The 22,665-nt window shown below is 40.6% G+C and overlaps 1 protein-coding gene across 3 annotated transcripts in view; it reads right to left on the bottom strand.

The window, feature by feature from the left end:
• Positions 1-21,985, bottom strand: part of NCOA5 (nuclear receptor coactivator 5) — a 29,340-nt gene extending 7,355 nt beyond the window's left edge. For 2 of the 3 annotated variants that reach the window (XM_079783955.1, XM_079783957.1), the window contains exons 1-4: positions 21,828-21,985; positions 11,987-12,053; positions 2,712-3,035; positions 246-382 (exon numbers count right to left, since the gene is read on the bottom strand). In XM_079783955.1, the coding sequence (XP_079640081.1) occupies positions 246-382; positions 2,712-3,035; positions 11,987-12,024 (499 nt within the window). In that variant the 5' untranslated portion in view covers positions 12,025-12,053; positions 21,828-21,985. The remainder of the gene's footprint in view (positions 1-245; positions 383-2,711; positions 3,036-11,986; positions 12,054-21,827) is intronic. The other variant, XM_079783956.1, reaches the window with a different exon arrangement.
• Between the last annotated feature and the right edge of the window lie 680 nt (positions 21,986-22,665).

The raw sequence follows: 22,665 nt of genomic DNA, 5'->3' as shown, positions 1-22,665 counted from the left end.
TTTAGCTCCAATCTTTAATTTCTTATTGATGAAATTTCATCTTTATTTCTTCTTCTTAGATGACTAAACCAGATAACACTAATTTGCATTGAAAATGCTCTCTACATATCAATAGGCTATTTGTATTTTTTCCTTTTGTAAACTGTTAGCCACCTCATTTGCCCCCTTTCAGTTGGTTATTAGTTTCCTCTTTTTTGGTCCAGTATTCTGTCAGTAATAGGAATTAACTGTTTCTGCTACTTTACCTTTTGCACGAGACTGACTTTCTGGGCCTGGAGGGCCTCTTCCATCAAAGCTATCCCGGTAACGGTCAAAGTAAGAGTCATCCTTTCTCCTGCCATAGTCATCCATTCGCAAGTATCGGTCATAAGAGCTTTCTCTCCTGTAAAGTTAAAGAAATTATCACAAAATGAAAACTGTTGTCCTATCCTGAAAAAATCAGATACAAAGAATTCTTCAAGACCCAGTCCCCTGTGAGGAAATAAGCATTGTAAGGCATAGGACTTTGGGATTGGACCAATGAGGTTTGTACAAGCATACCTGGAAAATATTGTAGGTTTGGTTCAAGACCACTGCAATAAAGCAAGTATCGCAATAAAGCGAGTTGTAATCTTTTTGCTGGTGGAGGGTCTTGCCTTCAATTTGTAAAGCATAATAAATGAGGTATGCTGGTATCTGGGACTCACTGCTTATTACCTCTGTGGCTGCAAATGAGTCAACCTGCCTTGCAAAATGACTGGATTCACAGAAAGTGAATCCAGTCATTTTGCAAGGTCCCTGGCATAAAGCAAACACAAAGTAACTGGTAGTAATTATTGTTATTATTTTTTGTTAATCTTCACCTTAGGATATTTTCCCATTGGTTTTTAGAAAGTGGAAGGCAGGGAGGGAGGGTTGAAAAAAGAAGGGAGGGAGGGAGGGTGGGGAAGAGAAGGAGAGAAAGTGAGAGAGAGAGAGAGAGAGAGAGAGAGAGAGAGAGAGAGAGAGAGAGAAGGAGGGAGAGAGGGAGAGAGGGAGAGAGGGAGAGAAGGAGAGAGGGAGAGAGGGAGATATCGATGGTCTCTTGCACTGGCCTGATTAGAACTGGGGATTGAACCTGCAACCCAGGTAGTGCTATCTTGACCGGAATCAACCAGCAACCCTTGTGTGCGCAGGCCAACACTAACCACTGAGCTACACCACACTGGCCAGGGCCTGGTGATAATTACTGATATTAGTTTTGAGGAACTGTTCCATGTGTATGTATATATGTGCATATATACAGTGTGTGTGTGTATATACATATATATATGTACATATGTATATATATATATTATATATGCATACACATACATACACACACACAGTAATTTTTCATCACTTAAAATAGAACACTCTGAACTGAAACTCTACCCATTAAAGAAGGGAATGGGGCATAAAAAGATACTTCTGCCTATGAATTTGCCTTTTTTAGACACTTCATATAAATGGAATTATATGACATTTGTCTTTTGTGTCTGTTTGGCTTATTTCACTTAGCATAATGTATTTTTTAAAATCCTCACCCAACGATATTTTTTCCACTGGTTTTCAGAGAGGGAGGGAAAGAGGCGGCGGGGGAGAGAGAAACATCGATTGGCTGCCTCCTATAAGTGCCCAGACCAGGGCTAGGTATCAAACCCACAACCGAGGTACCTGCCCTTGATTGGGAATTGAATCAGAGACCCGTAGGTGCTTGGGTTGATGCTCTAACCACGGAGAAAACCAGCCAGGGCCATTTAGCATGTTTTCAAGGTCCATCCATGTGGCAGCAGGTATCAGCATTATCTTCCTTTTTATGGCTGAATACTATTCTATTGCATGAATACATCACATTTTCTATCCATCTACTGATGGACTTTGGGTTGTATCTACCTTTCAGTTACTGTGAATAATGCTTCGGTGCACATTCATGTACAAGTGTCTGTTTGCCTCTTTCCATTCTTTTGGGTATAGTCAGGAGTGGAATTGATCATAGTAATTCTACTACATTTATAACTTTTTGAGAAACTTCCAAACTGTTTTCCATAGTTGCCACATTATTTTACATTCCTACCAACAATGTAAAATATTGTTCCAATTTTTCCACACCTCACCAGCAATTGCTATTTTGTTTGTGTGTGTGTGTGTGTGTGTGTGTGTGTGTGTGTGTGTGTGTGTGTTTTAACACATTTTTATTTCAGAGAGGAAGGGAAAGGGAGAGAGAGATAGAAACATCAATGATGAGAAAGAATCATTGATTGGCTGTCTCCTGCATGCCCCCTACTGAGATTGAGTCTGCAAGCAACCTGGGCATGTGCCCTTGACTGGAATTGAACCCAGGAGACCCTTTAGTCTGCAGGATGACACTCTATCCACTGAGCCAAATCAGCTAGAGCTCTGTGTGTGTTCTTAAAAAATAAATTATAGCCACCCTAGTAGGTATGAAGTGCATTTTCCTGACGAAGTGTATCTTCCCTGTGCTTTTGCACTGCCAAAACAATTTGCATTTCATCTTTTTTCCATTTTCATAGGCCATGGGGAGAGACCAAAATTCATTTGCTAAAATATTTACTGAGCAGCATATCTGCCATTTGATAGACAATGGAAATATAAAATCATGCCCTTCAGAGCTTTCAATTAGTTTAGCAGAACACACATAAAAATACTGTTACCAAAAAAACCCCAAGCAGAATAGTTGTACATGTACCTACCTGTACATGGGATCTCGGGAGTCTCTCATATCTCTGTATCTGTCATACATGGGGTCTCGATGATCTCGAAAATCCCTAGAGTCTCTTAGATCACGGAAGTCTCTAAGATCCCTCATGTCCCGAGCATCACGCATACTTCTGCTGTCTCTGTGATCCCGAACGTCTCTATCTCTGTGGTCCCGCAAGTCTCGGGGGTCTCGCATGTCTCTGCTATCGCGGGTATCACGACCATTTCTTCCATCCCTGGGCTCTCTTCTTGGACTTCCTCGAATTGGGGATCGATCACGTCTTGAATCTCGACTGTCTCCAAAGCCATATGGATCTCTGTGGGAGGTAGCAAGAAGATGCTAAGACAAAGAAATCGAAGGTAGCTAACCCTTCAGCTCTTTATTAGAGGAAGCACCCCCTCCAACCCGCCCACCCCAAACATAGTAGCAAAAACAGTGAGAACATGACTAAAATTTGAACAAGTCACCATCTGTTCAGCAAATAAAGACTAGGTTCTACAATCTCAAAAGATCAGGACAAAGAATGTATGACCCAAAGCCAAAGGTTTTGACTGAGGTCATAGTACTTATCAGGCTTCAGGGAGTAAGTAGTAACTCGGCATTCCTTATGCATGCCAATCTAGCATCTCAATCTCAATAGGTTTTCAAGGTAAAAGTGTCTTTCTCCAAGAACCTATTTTCTCCTACCAGACCTGTTTGAAAGAGACTTTAAAAGGGGAACAAAGTTGGGGAGACATAGTAAGGAGCAAGACTCACGAAGAAAAAAAGAACAAATGCACAATTTCATACAAAGTAATGGTGATCAAAGGAGTTGTCCTGGAAGTGCAGAAAACTTCCCTTAAAATATCTAGCAGGATAATCAAGTTATGAGAAAAAAAGAAAAATTACAATATGACACACATAGTAAAGTGTAAGAACACACTGTCTTCTCAACATAGTTAATGAGTAGTGGTCTTTCTCAATTTGAGGTTTATGAAGAATCTAGTTCCTTTGTTGCCAATGTTTGTTTTTTAATGTTTGAAGTCACAGATTTGTTTGGTCTGCTCCGATTCAATATTCTTCATGAGACAGTCTACTCTACTGGAAACTTAACTTCAACATATCTAATAAACTTCTTATTCAACCCACTCATTCCTGACATTTTCACTTTTGACAAAAATAATCTTCCCAGCCCTAACCGGTTTGGCTCAGTGGATAGAGCGTCGGCCTGTGGACGCAAGGGTCCCAGGTTCGATTACGGTCAAGGGCATATACCTTGGTTGCGAGCACATCCCCAGCTGGAGGTGTGCAGAAGGCAGCTGATCGATGTTTCTCTCTCATCGATGTTTCTAACTCTCTATCCTTCTACCTTCCTCTCTGTGAAAAAAATCAATAAAATATATTAAAAAAAAATAATCTTCCCAGTTATCAAGGTCTAAGTTCTTGAAAGTTAACTTTGATTCTTCCTTTCCTATCTCCATTAAGTCACTTCAATCCTGTTTGTTTTCCCTCTTCACTGGATTTATGAATTCAATCCAAACCCATATGCTGGCACCAGTAAGTTTCCAAAAACAAAACAAAATGAAAACCAACCTTCCAGACTTCAATTCACTCAACACATAAAAACCAGATTAACTACCCAAATTACAACCTGTTCCAATTGCAGCTTCACTATTGCACTTCTGGGTACCCTCCCTAACAAATCTGGCCCCTTCCAACTGCTACCTTTCCTCTATTTCCCAATCCAACTTCCTCAGTTTTACTTAAGCTGTTCTTAAGACTTAACTTACACGACATCTACCACAGTATTTCCGTTCTTTTGGCTTTTCAATCTGGAATATTTTTCCTGCACTAATCCAAGTATCACCCAATCCTCAGGCAAATTCATGTCTCATGTCTTTGAAGAAATCTTCTCAGATTAATCTCCCTAGAAATTGCTGATCATCTCCTGCTCAACTCTTAGAGCACTTACTATTTCTATTACCCATCTTGATTTGGTATTTACCTTTTTTTTTCACATATATATTTTTTATTGATTTGAGAGTGGAAGGGAGAGGGAGAGGGAGAGATAGAAACATCAATGATGAGAGAGAATCACTGATTGGCTGCCTCCTGCATACTCCCTACTGGGGATCGAGCCTGCAACCTGGGCATGTGCCCTTGACATGGAGCTCTTCAGTCCGAAGGCCGATGCTCTATCCACTGAGCAAAACCAGCTAGGGCTGGTATTTACCTTTTTACAACAATGTCTTTTTGTTTGGCCCACATTAAGTACTACCTCCTCCATAAAACCTGCCCTGCACTCGATCTTCCTCAACAAATATGCTTCTCTAGTCCTATCTCAATAAATGCTACACCCACCTACTCAGTTACTCAAGCCAGGAAACTGGTTGTCATCCACTCTTCCAATCACATTTCCAAATTTCATTCATCCTTTCTCTGAAATTCTGTCCACATTTCTTTACTCCCAATAGCATCACTGAAGGTCAACCCATAATCACAGTAAAGGCCTTCTAAAGTAGTTTCCCCATGTCTACTCTTAACTCTCTATTCTAGTCCTTTTCCACATTACTCTAGTGATCTTTTAAATATGTAAAACCTTTACTGGTTTCCCACAGTATTTAGAATTTAATCCAAAATCTCTAGTGCTAATAAGATCCTGAGTGGTCTTGGCTCCCGTCTTCCCCAACTTCATCTCTTCCTCTCCCTAGTTTACCACTTTCTTGCCATGCTGGCCTTTCAGCTATGACTTGCCAATGTTTTTCCTGATGCCTTTACTAGAGCAGCAGACACAAATGCATACTCATTTTCTAGGTCTCAGCATAAATATATATATATATTTAAATGTATTTTTAATTGATTTCAGAAAGGGAGAGAGATGGAGATAGAAACATCAATGATGAGAGAGAATCATTGATTGGCTGCCTCCTGCACGTCCTCTACTGGGGGGGAATTGAGCCCGCAACCTGGGCATGTGCCCTTGGCCGGAATCGAACCTGGGACCCTTAAGTCTGCAGGCTGACGCTCTATCCACTGAGCCAAACCGGCTAGGGCTCAGCATAAATATATTATTCCCTCATTTTGTTAGTTTAAAAGTTTATCTTCTTCCCCTAAATCCTGGCCACATCTTCTCACAGCACTTTTTTACTTGTCTGTCCACTCTCCTAGACTGCAAGTCCATGAGGGCAAGGGCTATCAGAAACTCTCCACTATAAATGTCACTATAGCTGCAATGCAGATGATCCACAAACACGTTGAATGAATCTTGCTCTAGGACATATTTCTATTATTGCATTTATCACAAGATTCTGTCATTATTTGTTTACAGGGCCTCCCTACTGAACAGTAGAAGGCTTTGTATCCCTAGGACACGGCACCAAGTTTAGGAAATGTTTAATGAATTGTTCAACTAAACTATAAGCCTCTCAAGAGCAGGAGCCATGTTTTGTTGATACCTTTGTCATCTATCATGATTACACATATTAAGCATTCATCATGATGCCATCAGCTTGGTAGAAAACCCCAATTTCACTTCATATACAGGACATAGCAAAAACAATTTAAATGACAACTTTGCTTCTATGAAAAATCCTTGTCATATGTTTTAAGGCTCACAAGAACCCCTAATTTGTGGGAACATATGGGAGACCAGGGAATTTAAATGACAGCTAAACATTTTCCCCTCTTAGAATAGAGACTAACCAATATTCTTACTTCAATTTTCCTTATGTCATATAATCCTCCTAATATGTGTAACATCTGATATAGTGTATAATGTGGGCAAACACCCAGAATCCAATGGGAAAGGACAACTGTAAAGTATTTTTGGATTAATGATCGCTAGATAAAGCTGCCTTGGGGAGCAGTTAGAAGTAGTCATTAGAGGTGGAATCAGATTTCAAGTGTTCTTGGCAATCAGGACTGAGAGAGATCATGAGCTTGACAGACCACAGACCACACACAAGAATTTGGGCTGGTGGAACAGCATGTTATTCGCGGCCTTAGGATAATAATAAATGCCATATTTGGTTCTCATTCTTTTGAACCCACTGAAATACTTACTTACCTGTCAGAGTCCATCCCTGGAGGTTGACCATAATCCTAAATTCCCAAAGCCTGGGTTCACACTTCCAGTTTGAGAAGGCAAGCACTTCCCCTCCCCTCAATGAATTTGAACTTCATGTGCAACACAACTACTAATTCCCCCTCAATTGCTTTCTGTATAAAAATGTAGAAGGGATGATATTCATTCACAAGGGGGAAAAGAACCAAAGTGGTGGAAGTAGGGATAGAGAAGATAGTAATTCTCTAAAATGAAAAGGCCAGGCTTTTTTCCTTTCTCAAAAGATGAGCAGTATGGCAGACTGCTGTTCCTCTGAAGACAAAAACAAAAACCCCTTTAGGGTCACTTCAGGACCCAAAGAACTTCCCCAGGACAAGAGGGCTTCCAGGACTCCAGCTGCTGGCCCCAACATCTTTCTCAAAGCAAGACCAGCTATCAAAAGGGTGGTACAGTGTGCAGGATTCAGAGTGCCGCAAGCAGAAAGCCTGCAGAATGAGATGCTTGACCTCAGATAGCCAGTGGATTAGAAGCAAGTTTCTGGAGCATAATAAGATTCAAAATATCTTCCCACCATAAGAGAGGTGTTTAAATGGAGACCAAATGCAGTGTACCCTCAGGTACCAGGTCAGTAGAGGCTAAAATGAAACTAGAAAGTGGTTAAATAAATTTCAGCACTCGAGTCCACAACTGAAGGCAGGTGATAAACACTACTGAAATTATGTTAAATATTCCTCATCTATTCAGCAGGGGGAAAATACTGGTAGCCAAATGCTCTTTGTCTCAAGAGAAATATAGGCATCATTTGGAAACAGTTGAGAGGTAAGGGAGGAGTGGGTGAAGGGAAAAGCCATGCATGGCTCAGATGGCAAGTGATGTGCTTCTGGAAGAATTGCTTTTCTTCCTGGGCACTGAAGGGGTGGTGTCGCCTACTGTTCATTTGAGAGTCTACAGAGTAAGAACTGATAGCTGATCATCTTCAAGACTGTGAGGGACTTTGAACTTGTCTTCAGCCAGAGGCTGAAACCTCAAGCTCAGGATGTTTTGCTCTGGCCTTGGTGTACAGGTCAGGGAGGAAGGCCTTTGTCCTTTGCTTTGCCAACATCTTCTTTTTGTTTCTGTAATATTTTCCTTGGGAGGTCCAGCCTTTTTCCCCTCCTGAAAAAAAATCCTTCACCAGCTCTTCATACTTCTGTTCTGTCACAGATACTGTCCACAAATATAATTATCTAAATGGCTGGCTGCTATGTGATGTTGATCCCCCACGACAATGGTTCCATGCTGTCAGAAATGAAGACAAAGGACTTGAGGAGAATGTTGCCATTAGGTGCACGTAGGATATGGCGCACAATGAGATATACCTTCCAGATTCAAATTTTGTAAGTGCCCATTTGTCTCCCTAGGAAGCACTCTGATGATTTTCTCCAGCACAAATATGACTTTTCTGATGGTAGAGATGGCACTTGCTGAGAACTGAAGGTTCTTCTTAAGTGTTAGTACAGGGTTAATCGCAGCCTGGAATCTTTAATCGTGAGGCCCACCTTAAGCTAGGGCTGTCGCACATCCAAGGAGCAAGCAGTTATCAAAGGAATTAACGTTGTGGATAGGTAGAAACCATCTTAGGCCATATAAGAAACTTGTCTACAGCTAGGTTATTTTGGATGAACCGAGTCCTTGATGACTTTCACTGAAGAGGCATCAGGCCTAAAAATCCTTAAAAATATGAGGAAAACTCTCTGCAGAACTTTTGATGTAGATGAATTAATTCTATTTGCTTTTCTTCAGGTCATATGGGAAGGATGAGGAACTAGAGAGTCTCACTTGGAAGCCACATCTGCGTAGGGGTATGTTTCAAGACCTGGATTATCAAGGTGTTGAGCTACAGATGGAAATTGAGAACATCTGAGGCACAACTAGAATCATGGTCCAGTTTTTGAAGAAGGCCTAATGCCTAGCACCAATGCCAGGCAACTTGCATGGTAACTATGTAATATACTCATAAAGAAGTCAAATGAAGTGGTCCAAGGGTTAAATGATGAGAATTCAGGCTGAAATTTGATCCAGAGCAGGGATTTCCGATGCAAGGTACTGTGCTTGGCTGGGCAAATATTGTCAGAATTACATACTGACAGTTGGAATCATTAGGGAGGCACATTACTGAACCGAGAGCAATGCCAGCAGAACTGTGCCTTGCAGAGACATTTGAAGAGGTGATAATCCTGTGAAAATTCCCAAAGATACCTAGGCGTTTTGACACTCAAGGTTAAAGTCCAGCAAAACAAGGTGTTACAAAGGTCTTGCCAGCATGCTTAAACAATTTAAAAGTAGCAGCACTGAACACATGAACAACTTAAGGAAAGTATTTGTCATAGGTACAGTGATTCTCCCCCGCACCCCCCATGAACAATGCATTCCTCATGGCTGGGGGCACATAAAAAAATCAGGGTTGTCAAATGAAGGCAGTATGGTTGTTGTAAACACACTGGTACATTTGTAATTCAAGGCTTTGACTACAGGCATGTACCTAAAGGGTGATGTGATATCAAGTGTTCACCCTCAGAGAAATGATCAGCCCCTTTTAGGCTAACCACTCACCCATCTTGCCTACTTATTGCATTTTATTTCTGCCTTATTGATATATCTTAAGAGATAATGCATGACATGATCAAAGCAATGATTAAAGTGTTAATGTTTTATTTTAAATACAATGTCTACAATTAGTTTGGTTTTAGGGTTTTAAAATTCTTATTTTTAAAGGTAAAAAACTGGGACTCTTTGCTCAGGTTTTAGATGAGGCTCAGAATAGGTTTTACTAAATGTGAACATCCCACTTCCCTGAACCTTATTAAACATGATTGTATAAAACTTTAGCATGTTAAATAACATGCCATGGAACCCAGTTAGGGGCATATCACCAAGGGGAAGACTGAGTGTCTTACTGAAATTTAAATTAGCCTAGCTGTCCCTTCTATTGATTATAAATAAAGGAGGAAGCCACGGCCCCAACCATATCTAAACAACCTAATTTTAAAATTTATTTCTGAGGAAGGTGATATTTTAAAAGGTATATAAAAGTGACATATATTTATATATCCGGTAAGAAGAACATTTTAAAAGGCCCCTTGCAATGTTGCCTGTATGCTGTTGTTTTTTTTGGCTTTTTTTTTTTAGGGGGGAATAGTTTTTAAAAAAGGCATAAAGGTATTCCTTCCAATAAATATGAAATTATGGACTTACATTTTAGCTTGGTATAAAATTAATTTTTTAAATTTAATGTACTGGCAATGGCTATATTGGATTCCAAACAGTGGAGTTGGTTATTTCCCCAACATTGACAATGTTTGTTGAAAGCTACAATCAACTGATAATGTTTAAAGCATTTGACTAAGTATCATTAATATGACATAAAATATTTTTAATTCATAGCACAAACAGAAGCTATACTCTGTTTGCCTCCCCCCCACCTTTTTTGTCTGCAGAAACACACAGATATTATCCAGAAATCATAAGCATCATGGGGACAACAGAGTGGGGGAAGACTTTACTAGCGGAGTCACTGTCCTTATATTTGCCAATTCCACACACCTTCCTGTAAGCTACCTATTTCAGCAACACACACATTAGAGCTCCTTGAAAATAGATACACATTAGGTCTTCTTTCAAGCCATTTGGCAACCACGGCTTCCAATGGGAGTCCCATAATTCTAACCATTAGATAGATGCAAGTTCTTAGCCATCAGTATTCCATGTTTATTGGGGCAATGAGATGATGCAACACAGATGGAACTGCCCCAAATCTGAAGCACGGTTAGATGCAGCATAATGGAAGCAATTATATGGAACTGTGGAAGTTCTGCAGGATTCATTTATGTTTTTTTAGATACTCACAAAATCAATCAACAAAGTATTTACCTATAAGCTGCAGGTACTCCTTATAGTGTTAGAGAGAACAGATAGAATACCAATGTATATTCTCACTTCTGCAGTGTGACCAGGGCATCCACCTGACAGCGGTAGTTGTGGTATCAGATTCAACTCCTCTGCCTGGCAAAGTGCTCAAAGAATCCAAATGAAATTGGCAGCATTAACCGTGGGTCTGTTAAACTCTGTAGCAGACATGTGCAATCTATTCCTGGTAGCTTAGAAAATACCCACCCTTCATATCCAAGTGGGGGCATATACACCAAACATACAGCAGCCATTCTTTCCTGTAAGTAGGTAAAAAATGTTTTGTCCCAAAACAGGATAGCTGTATGTTATATGTAAATGCTCAGTTGGGTATATTCCCAGGTGACCTGTGGAGCTACCAGTACAGACTAGCATTCATTCGTACTCAGCAGTGTTCAATTCATTGTAGGAAATAGAGTTTACTGTGGCATGTAGTTTTGATATGTAGTTTACAGTAGAAAGTTGGCATTTTTACTTAGGGACAAAGGCAAAATCCACACTAAGTATCCACTTGAGCCATGAAGAGACACCAGATATCATCCGCTTGCAGGGTGACACTTTTGGACACAATATACTCATCTTGGTGTAAATGGTAACATTAATAAGGCTCTTCTTTGCCAGAAGAGGCCAATTTAATGCCTATCTCCAGGGTATACATCAGGACTATCTCTTTTGTATATGCTGGAAGAAAGACTAGTTTGGGAAAAATGCCTTTTATTTCCAGGAAGGCTAAGAAAAAGGGAGACTTTTGAGAGGAGGCGTGTTTATGCCTTTTTATTTCTCCTCAGTGGGTAACCCAAGCATGTGAGCAAACGGGTGATCTGCAGCACAGGTACAGCAGCAATCTCTCAAGCAGCACTTTCCATAAACCTGGGTTAACATCTGGACTGGCAGCCATTTGGAATGAAGTGTCGAATCTCTGCTGCCCGCTGCAGCAGCATGGCACACACCAACGACCCTGGGGCACTCCTGCTGTGGAGGCTCCCACTGACACGTGAGCTGGGGACAAACAGAGGTTTATCCTCTTCCAATCGCCTGCAACTCATGTTGCAAGCTGAACTTGCTGGGTTTGCCACCGAAAACACAAAGCTTCCTCGGTATCTCCTGATGCATGTTTAAAAAAAGCAGCAAGGCCCTTCACACATGGTTCATGTTCTTATTATTTGCTTGAGTGTTTCTGATTTGTTGGGGGGAAGAAAAGACCCCTGATGTACGAAGTTGGGCTTAACTCCCCAGAGCCCAACTCTCCCAAGGTAACTCACTGCTTCAGGGTACTTTACCTTCGTGTGGGGCTGGGTCTTGATGGAGCCGTATTCATATTTCTTCTTTCCGCTGCCTTATTAATATCTGAAAAGAATAATCAACCCATCTGTTCAATGCTACGGAATAAAAACAAGATCATCAGCATATTTCAAATGAAAGCAATAACAAAAGAACAACAATGACAACCAGATGGTGTAAGAAAATCCATTCAGAAGACACACTGTCACTTGGGCAGTTTTTATTAAGTTATGGCAGTACATTGTCATGGTTTGGTAAGGAATGTCCTCAGTTTTCTACTAACACACAATTTGTGTAAAGCTGATTACGTCAACGTTTTAACACTTTGCAAGTCCTAAACCTAACACTTCCCCATCCCCCACCTCCAAAGGGGAAGATTGTTTTTTTGAGGGGAAAAGGGTGGGAGAAAAATAAGGAGAGTGTTAACAAAACAAAAAGAGTAAAGGCAAATAATCCCATTTTATGTTACAAAGAAGTACGAGCTGAACTCCATTGTCTTGAAACTTCCAATATTCCACGAAGTGGGGCCTCCTTTTAGCATGCCTTGTGCTGTATTCCATTGGATAGACTCTTCCAGAATGAGATGTGGGAAAGAAATGGATTAATTTTTTTTCTAAACGAAGTATCTGACGTGTTCATATCTATGACCCTCATAGATAAGTACCTGAGAGTAAGAACTGGCATTTGGTATAGAAGCGTTAGGTAATAAAACACTCCTAAGAAGTTTTCATTAGAGAAACCTAACATATACATCTAGTTTGGGGAGAGAATTATATAAACTTATAGAAAAGCCAGTTTGTGCAGTTAAAGCCTGGTTGCTAAAAACAAAACAAACTAGCTTTGTAAAAATTGAAGTAAAAAGTAAAACACCATGTACAAATAAGAACTCATGAAATTTCTAAAGAAACGTACCAACGTACCGTATACCCAAAAGATAACCTGACAATTTTATATCTTAAATATATATATATATGCATTAAAAACTTCATACTTTAGTTGAGAAATAAAACTGCTTCCTGCTGCAGTGTAGAGTTTCGTTGCCCTTGTTTCATATTAAGCAACTGATATTATATTTAATGACATTAAATGCTATTAAGCACTCACATAGAGTGCTTAAAAATAGTAATTATGTATTTTTCAAAATTTCAACCAGAGTCCTATCACATGAAAGATCACAATAACAAAACACAACAAACTTAAGAGGGCTGGTGTAGACTTTATCCTGCTATATTGACTTCTGAGTTCCTATTCTAGTGAGAACAATCTTCAATTCCATTTTAAATCAGAATTCTCTTTCCACTATGCCTAGAAGAAAATGGCTTTGAACAAAACTGAAGGAAACATAAATCTAAATAGCCAGAGAAGCATATTCTAAATTGCCTCTTATGTTTTCAATTATGCAGACACAAGCTATAATCCCTCTATTTTTAAAAAATCAGAAAATATTTTCTATGTAGGACATACCAGTAATATCTAACCATGGCTTGGTACTGCACGTGGCACTTTCACAATTTACAGGTTCACTAACATCTGAATTACAAATGACAGTCCTTATAGAAAATACCCAATTCTTTTATATATAATTGTGAAGAATATCAATTCAGGTTTAGAAGGGCCTACTGACCTAGTGCACTCATTTACTTTGTACTGCTTTCTAATATAGGGTGACTGTGATTCAGAGAAATGTGATGTCTTTGATTATTTAAGTAGTTTTCAAAGTATCTCTGGAATACACTGGGGTAGTAGTGCTGGTGTAAAAATCTCTTTTAAATAAGTACCGTATTTTCTAGCAGAATTCCAAACATTATTAAATAGTCTTGTGAATAAAGAATACTCATCTAAACTCTGACTTGACCTAACTAACATTTATCAGAACATGTGGTATTACTTTAGTTGGTAAGTTTCTATTAATGCTGTGTTATAATTTGCCCTCATCATATGAAAAGGATTATTACACTGTATAATTATATCTAGTTCTGTGAGTGCCTACACATAAGACTGGGGAGATAAGAGTCGTCGTGTATTATATACCTTTGGGGCAAAACTGGTTCCAGTTAGAATGAAGGAGGTAAGTATTTTACTTTGAAGTTGGGGAAATTATTTGCAATATTATTTTAAAATTCAAGATTCTATCTGTAAACCATTTAATTGTAATGTGCCTCCTGTAACTATTTTCAGTGAGTAGTCCAGAGCAGTTCTACTTGGATGGTGTGGCTTATGTTTCTTCTGCCAGAAGAGTTCTCTTAGACCATTTTTTAACGTTTAGGAGTTAGTAAAATCTTAGTATGGTGTGCCAAGTGTTTGTTTATTCACCCCTATTTAAGAGTTCCTTAAAGTTCCATCTTGGGTGAGATACGGATAAAATGAGACCTGGAAGTTTTTTTATAATCTCATTGCCATACAAGAGGATTACTCAGGTTAGGATACGGTTGTGGAAATTTTCAGTGAGAGTTAGGAAAGCAAAACTGTCAACAACCACCAATCCCCACACATAAAAAATCCTAACATATGTGCACACAGAACTTTTGGGAAACCTGTTAGTTCAATAATACAGGAATAATAAGAGAAACAATCAAAGGTATAAATAACTTCAGGGAGCTGATCACAGTATAGTAAAGATTTAGAGTCAAGAAAAAATACCTTGCCCATCCTAATTTTTAAAAAAATTTTTTTATTGATTTCAGACAGGAAGGGAGAGAGAGAGAGAGAGAGAAAAAAACCATCAACAATGAGAGAGAATCATTGATCCTACTGGGGATTGAGCCCGCAACCCAGGCATGTGCCAGACCAGGAATCAAACCGAGACCTCCTGATTCATTAGGTCTACGCTCAACCACTGAGCCATGCCCGTCAGGTGCTCCATCCTAATTTTTGTCACACAATTTGAAAACCCATCCATTGGAGGTTGGAAGTTCATTTCAACAAGTTTTCTCTTTGGAAATGCAAATATTGGAACTGGTAAAGAGAACTTTTGTGTTAATTCTTGAATAAGATTATTTTTTCCCTAAATTCTTACAGATATATACTAAGATATCCTATATAACAAAAGGCTAATATGCAAATCGACCGAACAGCAGAACAACCGGTTGCTATGCTGCGAACTGACCACCGGGGGCAGACGCTCAACGCAGGAGCTGCCCCCGGCGGTCAGTGCACTCCCACAGGGGGAGTGCCGCTCAGCCAGAAGCCCTGAGCTGGGCTCATGGCTGGTGAGCGCCACAGCAACACTAAGGATGTCTGACTGCTGAGAGCTCCTGGATTGTGACAGGGTGCAGGCCAGGCTAAGGGACCCCGCCCCCCCCTGCCGAATGCATGAATTTCGTGCACCAGGCTTCTAGTATATGCTACACACACACACACACACACACACACAAGAAATAATGTAAAGGAGAAGAGACCTTTCTTTCTGAACATTAGATGGGGAGCCATAATTGGAGAGAATTTAATCAAGAAGTTAGTGGCAATGTGGGATGCTCTAAGGATAGGTAGAATGATCCTTCTTCTCACAAAAAAGAGAATAGTGCTTTTTTCTCTCCTCCTGCCATATTTTATCCCAGCCACATACTCTTAAGACCAAAAGTCAGACTTAAGTGTCTCTTCCACCTCAGCTTGGTTGCTACTTCTATACTTTGTTAGTTATATCAGCAATGTGGATGCCATTCAAAATCACCATTACCATAAGGTGCTTAACCTTGGCCAGAATATCTATAATTTCCAAGTGGTCTTCTGAAAACAGTTAAAAACACTTTTCAAATAAGGACTTTTAGATAAGAAAAACAGTACCAACTAAAGGGATTTACATAAAAGAAAAAAATCCCAGAGAATAATTTAGAAAACATGGTGTTATACAGGAAATGGCAGAGTTGTTTTAAGGCACAAAAGACTGGGATAAAGAACTCCCAAAGGAAGACACAATGCCTAATCTACAATTTTATTTTAGACTAATATGCCAGACAAGGTTCACACAATGGTCCTTGGATGTTATAAATAAATACACATTTCATTCACAGCACCAAGAATTGCTTTGCTCTATTTTTTAATTGTGCCATCATAAAATAACTTTTTTTTAACCTTAAAACCAATTGTTATACTCCACACCAATGCAATGTAAATTATTCTGAACAAGTGCAGTATGAATCACAATCACAGCACTTAGTGACAGTACCACTATTGGCTGTTGAATGAATCCAGAAACGTATGCAATTTCAATAAGTAACTACAAATTAAATAAAACTCCCTAAAAGGCTTAGTTGAAAACCAGATACTACTAAATGAAAAATGCCACTTGAAAAACCATACTGACTTCTCAAACTATATTTATGAAGATGACTTTGATGGTATATTGTAACATCAGGGATATTATAATGAGCTATATTGTAACTATCAGGGATAAGAGAATGCTCTGCTTTATTAATATGTTTTTATTGATTTCAGAGAGAGGGAGAGGGAGACAGAGAGATAGAAAATCAATGATAAGAGAGAATCATCGATTGGCTGCCTCTGCACATCCCCTACTGGGGATCAAGCCCACAACCCAGGCACATGCCCTTACCAGGAATCGAACCAGAATCAAATTGGACCGGAATAAAACTGAACTGGAATCGAACTGTGACCTCTTGGTTCATGGGCTGATGCACAACCACTGAACCACACTGGCCCAACCATTTTTAAAAATACAGTTCAGTAGGGTTAAGTATATTCACACTGTTGTGCAACAGATCTCCAGAACTTTTCATCTTGCAAAACTAAAACACTCTATACTCATTAGACAACTCCCCCCGAGGCCAGGTGCACGAAATTTGTGCACGGGTAGGGTTCTTAGTCCTGGCGGCAATCAGGGCCGATTGGGGCTTTCCAGCTGCCAGCTGGGGCCTTCCTTCATTCTGTGCCGCCTCTGGTGGTCAGCACACATTATAGTGCTCGATCGAAATGGTCTCCCCATCAAACTCCTGAGGGAACACTTTGCATATTAGCCTTTTATTTATAGAGAGATTCTCTTCATTCTCCACATTTCTTTAATGAAGATGTATCAGCACTACCTGGTAAGATGATTAAAAACCAGATTCTCAGACCCCATCTCAAACTTTTAGAATCTGACAATGAAGCCTAAAAATCTGTATTCTAACAAGTTTCTCAGATGATTCTTGGCAGGTATTTGGGAACTACTACTCTATTATCTATTTATCCCTTTAGTGCATATTAGTATACCAATAACATAATATACTTAGGTCCTCCATTCACAAATCTCTCCTATGTTCAAGGAGGAGTAACTCATAATCTGTTACAAAAAATATGACAATGGCTAACATCTGTAAAAGTTTAATCCCTGCAAACAGCACAGAAGGCATAATCACACAGCTACTTCCAAAGGAAATGGAATTATGAGCCCAAGTTTCCACAGTGCTAAAGGTAACAATAATGTCCAATTCTAAGTTCAGTTGTCTCCTCCCCCCCCCCACGCCCCCGCTACTTCTCTTCAATTATATTTGACAATTTAAAAGGTAGCCCAAAAATTTAAGCTTCTTTTCCCAATTACCTAGCTATAAAATGGCAGAAAAAATATTAGCCACTGACCTTGCCCCTTTTTGATAGCAGGTTATACACTTCTTTGGCTAATAATGGGCAAACTAGAGCTGTCAGTATTGTTTTGCTGGCAGGGGCTACAACATCTACTTCTGAGGCATTTTGTTATATCTAAATGCAACTCTCTGCAAAAAGAGAAAAATGGCCACATATATAATTTTACATCCATAAGCAGACCATGGACTCTTGGTAGGTCAGCTTTCTTTGTTCTCAAGAAGGTGAAAGCATCCTACTAAATGGAAAGAATTAAAAATATTAAAGACCAACAGAAATCCTAACTATTCTTATTACCTCTAGCTCAAATTATGAAGCCAAAACATTTTTATAGTGAAATTAAGGTCTTGTTTAAAACAAATCTATTAATGTAAATCCAACCACAAACCAGTGAAAACTAATTTTCTGAAGTCCTAAATCAGGGGTTCTCAAATTTTAATGTACATAAAAAAAAATCACAGCGCTGGGTTTTGAAAGACCGATTCCTTAGCCTCACCTCCAGAGACCAGTAAGGGGTTGGGAGCTGTATCTTAGGATCTGTATTTCCATTGAGCTGTTCCAGTGACTGATGATGTCCTAATGTAAGTTTCCCAAAGACTGCAAAAGGTTCAGTTACACGTCTATAATCCTTAAAATAAACTTCTTGTATCATTTCTGATCCAATTACAAAATTAAGTATACTCACTTAAAACCAAATTACTTAGCACACCTACTACTGGGATCAAGCCCACAGCCCAGGCATGTACCCTGACCAGGAATCGAACCGGGGACCGTTTGGTGCATGGAATGATCCTCATCCAACTGGGCCACACTGGCCAGGGCAAAACCAAATTAATTATAATTTAAAGTTCTCCAAAGCTCATCCATTTGCTGCAGGATCAACCAAATCTTCAGTAACTCAGTCATTCCAAATGACAACCAGGGGATCACTCAAGATATTTCATAAAGTTAGTGTCACACTCTGCTCTCCAATGCAACTACAGTTGCCCTGATCCTTGCCTAAAGCTGTTGTTCTTTATAAAGGTCAACAATAATGTTGTTTTGAACATGAAATAAAAGAAAAAAAGAGTCTTAGGGATTGAAAAAGTTCTAATTCTTTGAGGTGAATTACTTTCTTATCATAAAAGTAATCGGTCCAGTTGACTATTATGTTTATTTTTTTTAGTGATAAGATGAAGAATGAAAATGACCATCCTTATGAGTATTCATATCTGGTGGTAATAAAACCACCATTTAAAAAGCAGCAGGCATGCTGGTATTAGATATTTAGCTGTCAGTGTACTTCATATTTCCCTAATGTGCTGCTGCTTCAGACAGTGGCCTTACCCTCATCCTTTTCAAGTCTCTCATTAATGAAACTAACACAGAGGGTAACTTTCTATTGGTACTACTCTCCTAATTTCTTGACTTTCTTTAACTCTGCATAAGCTGAATAGTCTAGACAAAACATGTATTCTGTTCACAAGGCCAATCTTTTGGCACAAAAAAGCTAACTGAACTTTTTTTTTTTTGCTAACTGAATTTTAAAAACACTTGTCTCAAAGACACACAGTAATCATTAGTAAACCATAGGTATATAGAGGAAATAAAGTGTAGCAGAAAGAGTAAGTTTTGGGAAATATTGGTACTTCAAGATGTTCCTGGGGGTATAGTGAGAGAAAGGCATCATGGTATTTTTCTCTCTTGGACATCTACGTTGCATATGTTTCACATGTTAAAAGCCCCTGAGAAGTTCTGGAGTAAGGACACCACTTTACCTCAACATGTCCCAATTTTGCTTGATCATGAAATCTTTTATCTTCAATATGTGATTTGAGCAAGAAATCTAACCTCTCTGAGACATTATTTCCTCATATGCAAAAAAGATATAATACCAGTCTACCTATCTCACAAGATGATTGACAGGAGCAAATTAATTGGTATTTGTAAACCTGCTTCATAAACCATATGCACTGCTAGCTATATGTTATCATTACCATTAAGAGTAATATGAGTTTAGAAATAGACATTTCATTCTTCCTGGAAGTCAAAAACAAAAATTGCTGAAGGGATTAAAATATTAAATATACTTCCTCCAAAGGTTTTCCATTCTTAAAAGCACAACTAAATTTTAGTAATTCTCACAGTAGTAACAAGCCATACAAAGGTACTGCCATCTGCAGGCCACAGACATGGAATGCTTGCAATGGTTATTTAAAATGAAACCATAGGCACTTTCTCATCAGACTTCTAAAGCCTTTCCAAAAGATGTTTATTCTTGGCTTTTGAACACAGGTAGATGAGGCTCCATTTGCTGAAGTTCTGAAACTGACTCATGTAAAAAAATGATCATTTCTTCTCTACACAGAACTGCTGCTTAGAAATGTGAAGAAAATGACCTTAGCCTTAGGTAATTTCTACATTGTGCTCATACCAAAGTTATCCCAAGAAATATGGATTTTTTTTTTTTACACAGCCCGAGGAAAAAATCTTTGAGTAGCCTTAGCTGACTTTTCAGAGTAACCTTTTAATAAATTAAAGTGTATGTGCTTGCCCACACACAAAAACAGAGGTTATGAACAGACTACAAATAGAACAGACTGTTAGCTTGTTAATTTGTCAACGCCTCCTTTAAATGTGTGGTGTTGACAGGCATGGGACATTGGGTAACCTGCACCCAGAAAAATTCCTTCCACTGGGCCTTGCAGTGTGGTTTCTCCAGCACATTCTATCAGGAATCACTGTTTCTATGTTTCAGGTTAAAAGATTTTTGTCAGAGGTTTCAAAGAATACCTGGAGCTAAAAGAAAGGCAAAGAAACCAGGGTGAAGGAAGAATCTGATCTTAGCACACAGTCAAGTCATCTCCAATACCCACAATGCAATGTTTGGGCTTTACTGGTTTGAAAAAGTCACAATTGAAAGTTAGTTTTCACACCCAGACTGATTAATTAAAAAAACATTAAATCTTGAGTTGTCAAAACCCCAAACTGCTCCATTAACGCCTGCAGAAACATCTTTTTATGAACTGTCAGGTGACCACCACACCACACCACAAGAAAACTGAGAAGGCACACCGGATGCACTTGAGCGGAGAGTTCCTGCATCCCTCCTGTCATTTTTAAGTCAATAATAAAAACACTTTACAACCAGAACGTTTATAATATTAATTACCATCCCCAAAAATCCTGGGGGCATTTCACAGAATCTGCTATGCCTCAGGGAAAAATTCTGTGCACAGAGTAAAGGCCAGAATTATTAACCCCATACTCCTAAGGGCAGCGTTTCCCAAAGCGTGGAGTGCAGAATAATTTCAGCAGGAACAAGGACGCACTGTTTATTTTAATGGATAGGTATTTATTTATTTATTTTTTGAGCATTAGAAAGATAACTGACTTCCATTATACGGTTGTGACATACGTTTCCACCCTAAACAAATATATGTAAGAAGGGGGGGGGGAGGGAAGAGTCAGTTTAAAGGGAAAAAATTAACATTGGGCAAAATAAACAGCAGTACAGATGGTCCCCGGACATAAAGGTGCAACGCGAGAGCCTGGGATTTGGGGAACGCCGTCCTAAAAAAAAAGGCCCTGGCGGGTTGTCCCGGTGTCGAAAGTGCTATCGGTCACGAGACAGGAGAGCCAGCCGGTTGGGGTGCTGGCTCTGTCGCTAATTCCGGGGTAACCTCGGCATAGTTTCTTTCCCGGTTCTCTGGGCCCCGGGTCCGCGTTATAAAAGAGATAGTCTGTCACATGACAAGGAGACGCCTCGAGGATGCTGTCAAGGGGCCGCGAGGCTGCGGCGATCCCGGACACCGCTGGGTGCGCCGCACGGCGCTGGGCGCCACGGAGAACGCCGGGTGAGGCGGCCAGGCTCGGCCCGGGTTCGAATCCCGACTGCGCCACCGTCTCGCTGATGACCCGCAGGCGAGCGATTTCCCCATTTAGAGAAGCAGGGCGAGATGTGCATCCCTATCCTACAGAGAAGCCCTGGGGCTATTGTCGGCGATTCGCGCGCAGACAGGCGGCTGCAGTGCGGCGCCGCGGGACCTGAGCCCACCACCGGCCTCCCGGAATGGCCGGGCCTGGGCCGCACGAGCGCCCAGAGGAGGCCGCGCCCCGCACCGGGCATGCGCAGCCCCGCGCGCACCCAGAGGGAGCCGCGGCCGCCGTGGCGCGTCAAGCAGGCCCTCCAGGCTCAGCCTACCCATCCGGCCCGGGTCCACCTCAACTGCCTGCCCGTCAGTCCCATGCCTCGGCGGACGGCCACCGCTTCCCGGCACTCACCGCTACCAGCTCGGCGGGCTCCCCGATGCTCCTTCGCCTCAGGCCCGCCGCCGCCGCCGCCTCGGCCTCAGCCCACCTGCCCGCCGTAGGACAAAGGCGCCACCAACCGACCGGCGCGGGCACGAGGCAATGGCGGTTGGGGCGGAGAGTGGGGGCAGAGGGCGCGCACGCAGCGACAGGCGCGGCAATGTCGCAAAAGCGCGCGGGTTTACGGTAGGGCTGAGTTGGGACAAGGATTTCCTCAGCTCGGAGGGCAGTTGAGAGCGCTAGGGGTTGCTTAGTAACAGCGTCCCCAGCCAGGTCTCCTCACCCCAAAGGGCTCCGCCATTCTTCCAATTTTCTGGGAGCCTTCCTTCTTTGTGAGAATAGATCATATAAACCCTAAAATACTTTGATTTAGTTTTGCATAAAACTAAAAGAAAACCAAAACACCTTAGAAGTCAGTCTGTGTGTGTGTGTGTATACACTAGTGGCTCAGTGCACTATTTTGTGCACATTGAAAGGAAATTAGAAGTATTCTAATCGCTATTCCCCTTTCTCTATAATAGAAGTGCCAACCAAATTCATGATCAACAATGACAGATCGCCGAGAGCTGTATATGTATTGTGTATGCGCGAGTCAACTTAGCCTTTTATATATCCTACCTAATAAAATAGTAATATGCAAATTGACCGCACCTTCGCTACGCCCAAGCCACGCCCACCAGCCAAATCCACCCCCACCAGCCAATCAGGGCGAGTATGCAAATTACCCAACAAAGATGGCGGTTACTCTGCATACGCTGAGGGAGGGAGGAGTGAAGACTGAAGACAACTTAGAAGGAAGAGGGAGGAAAAG

Source organism: Cnephaeus nilssonii (genome assembly GCF_951640355.1).
Source record: "Cnephaeus nilssonii genome assembly, chromosome: 11".
Lineage (NCBI taxonomy): Eukaryota > Metazoa > Chordata > Mammalia > Chiroptera > Vespertilionidae > Cnephaeus > Cnephaeus nilssonii.
This window is presented reverse-complemented; position numbering and strand designations above follow the sequence as displayed.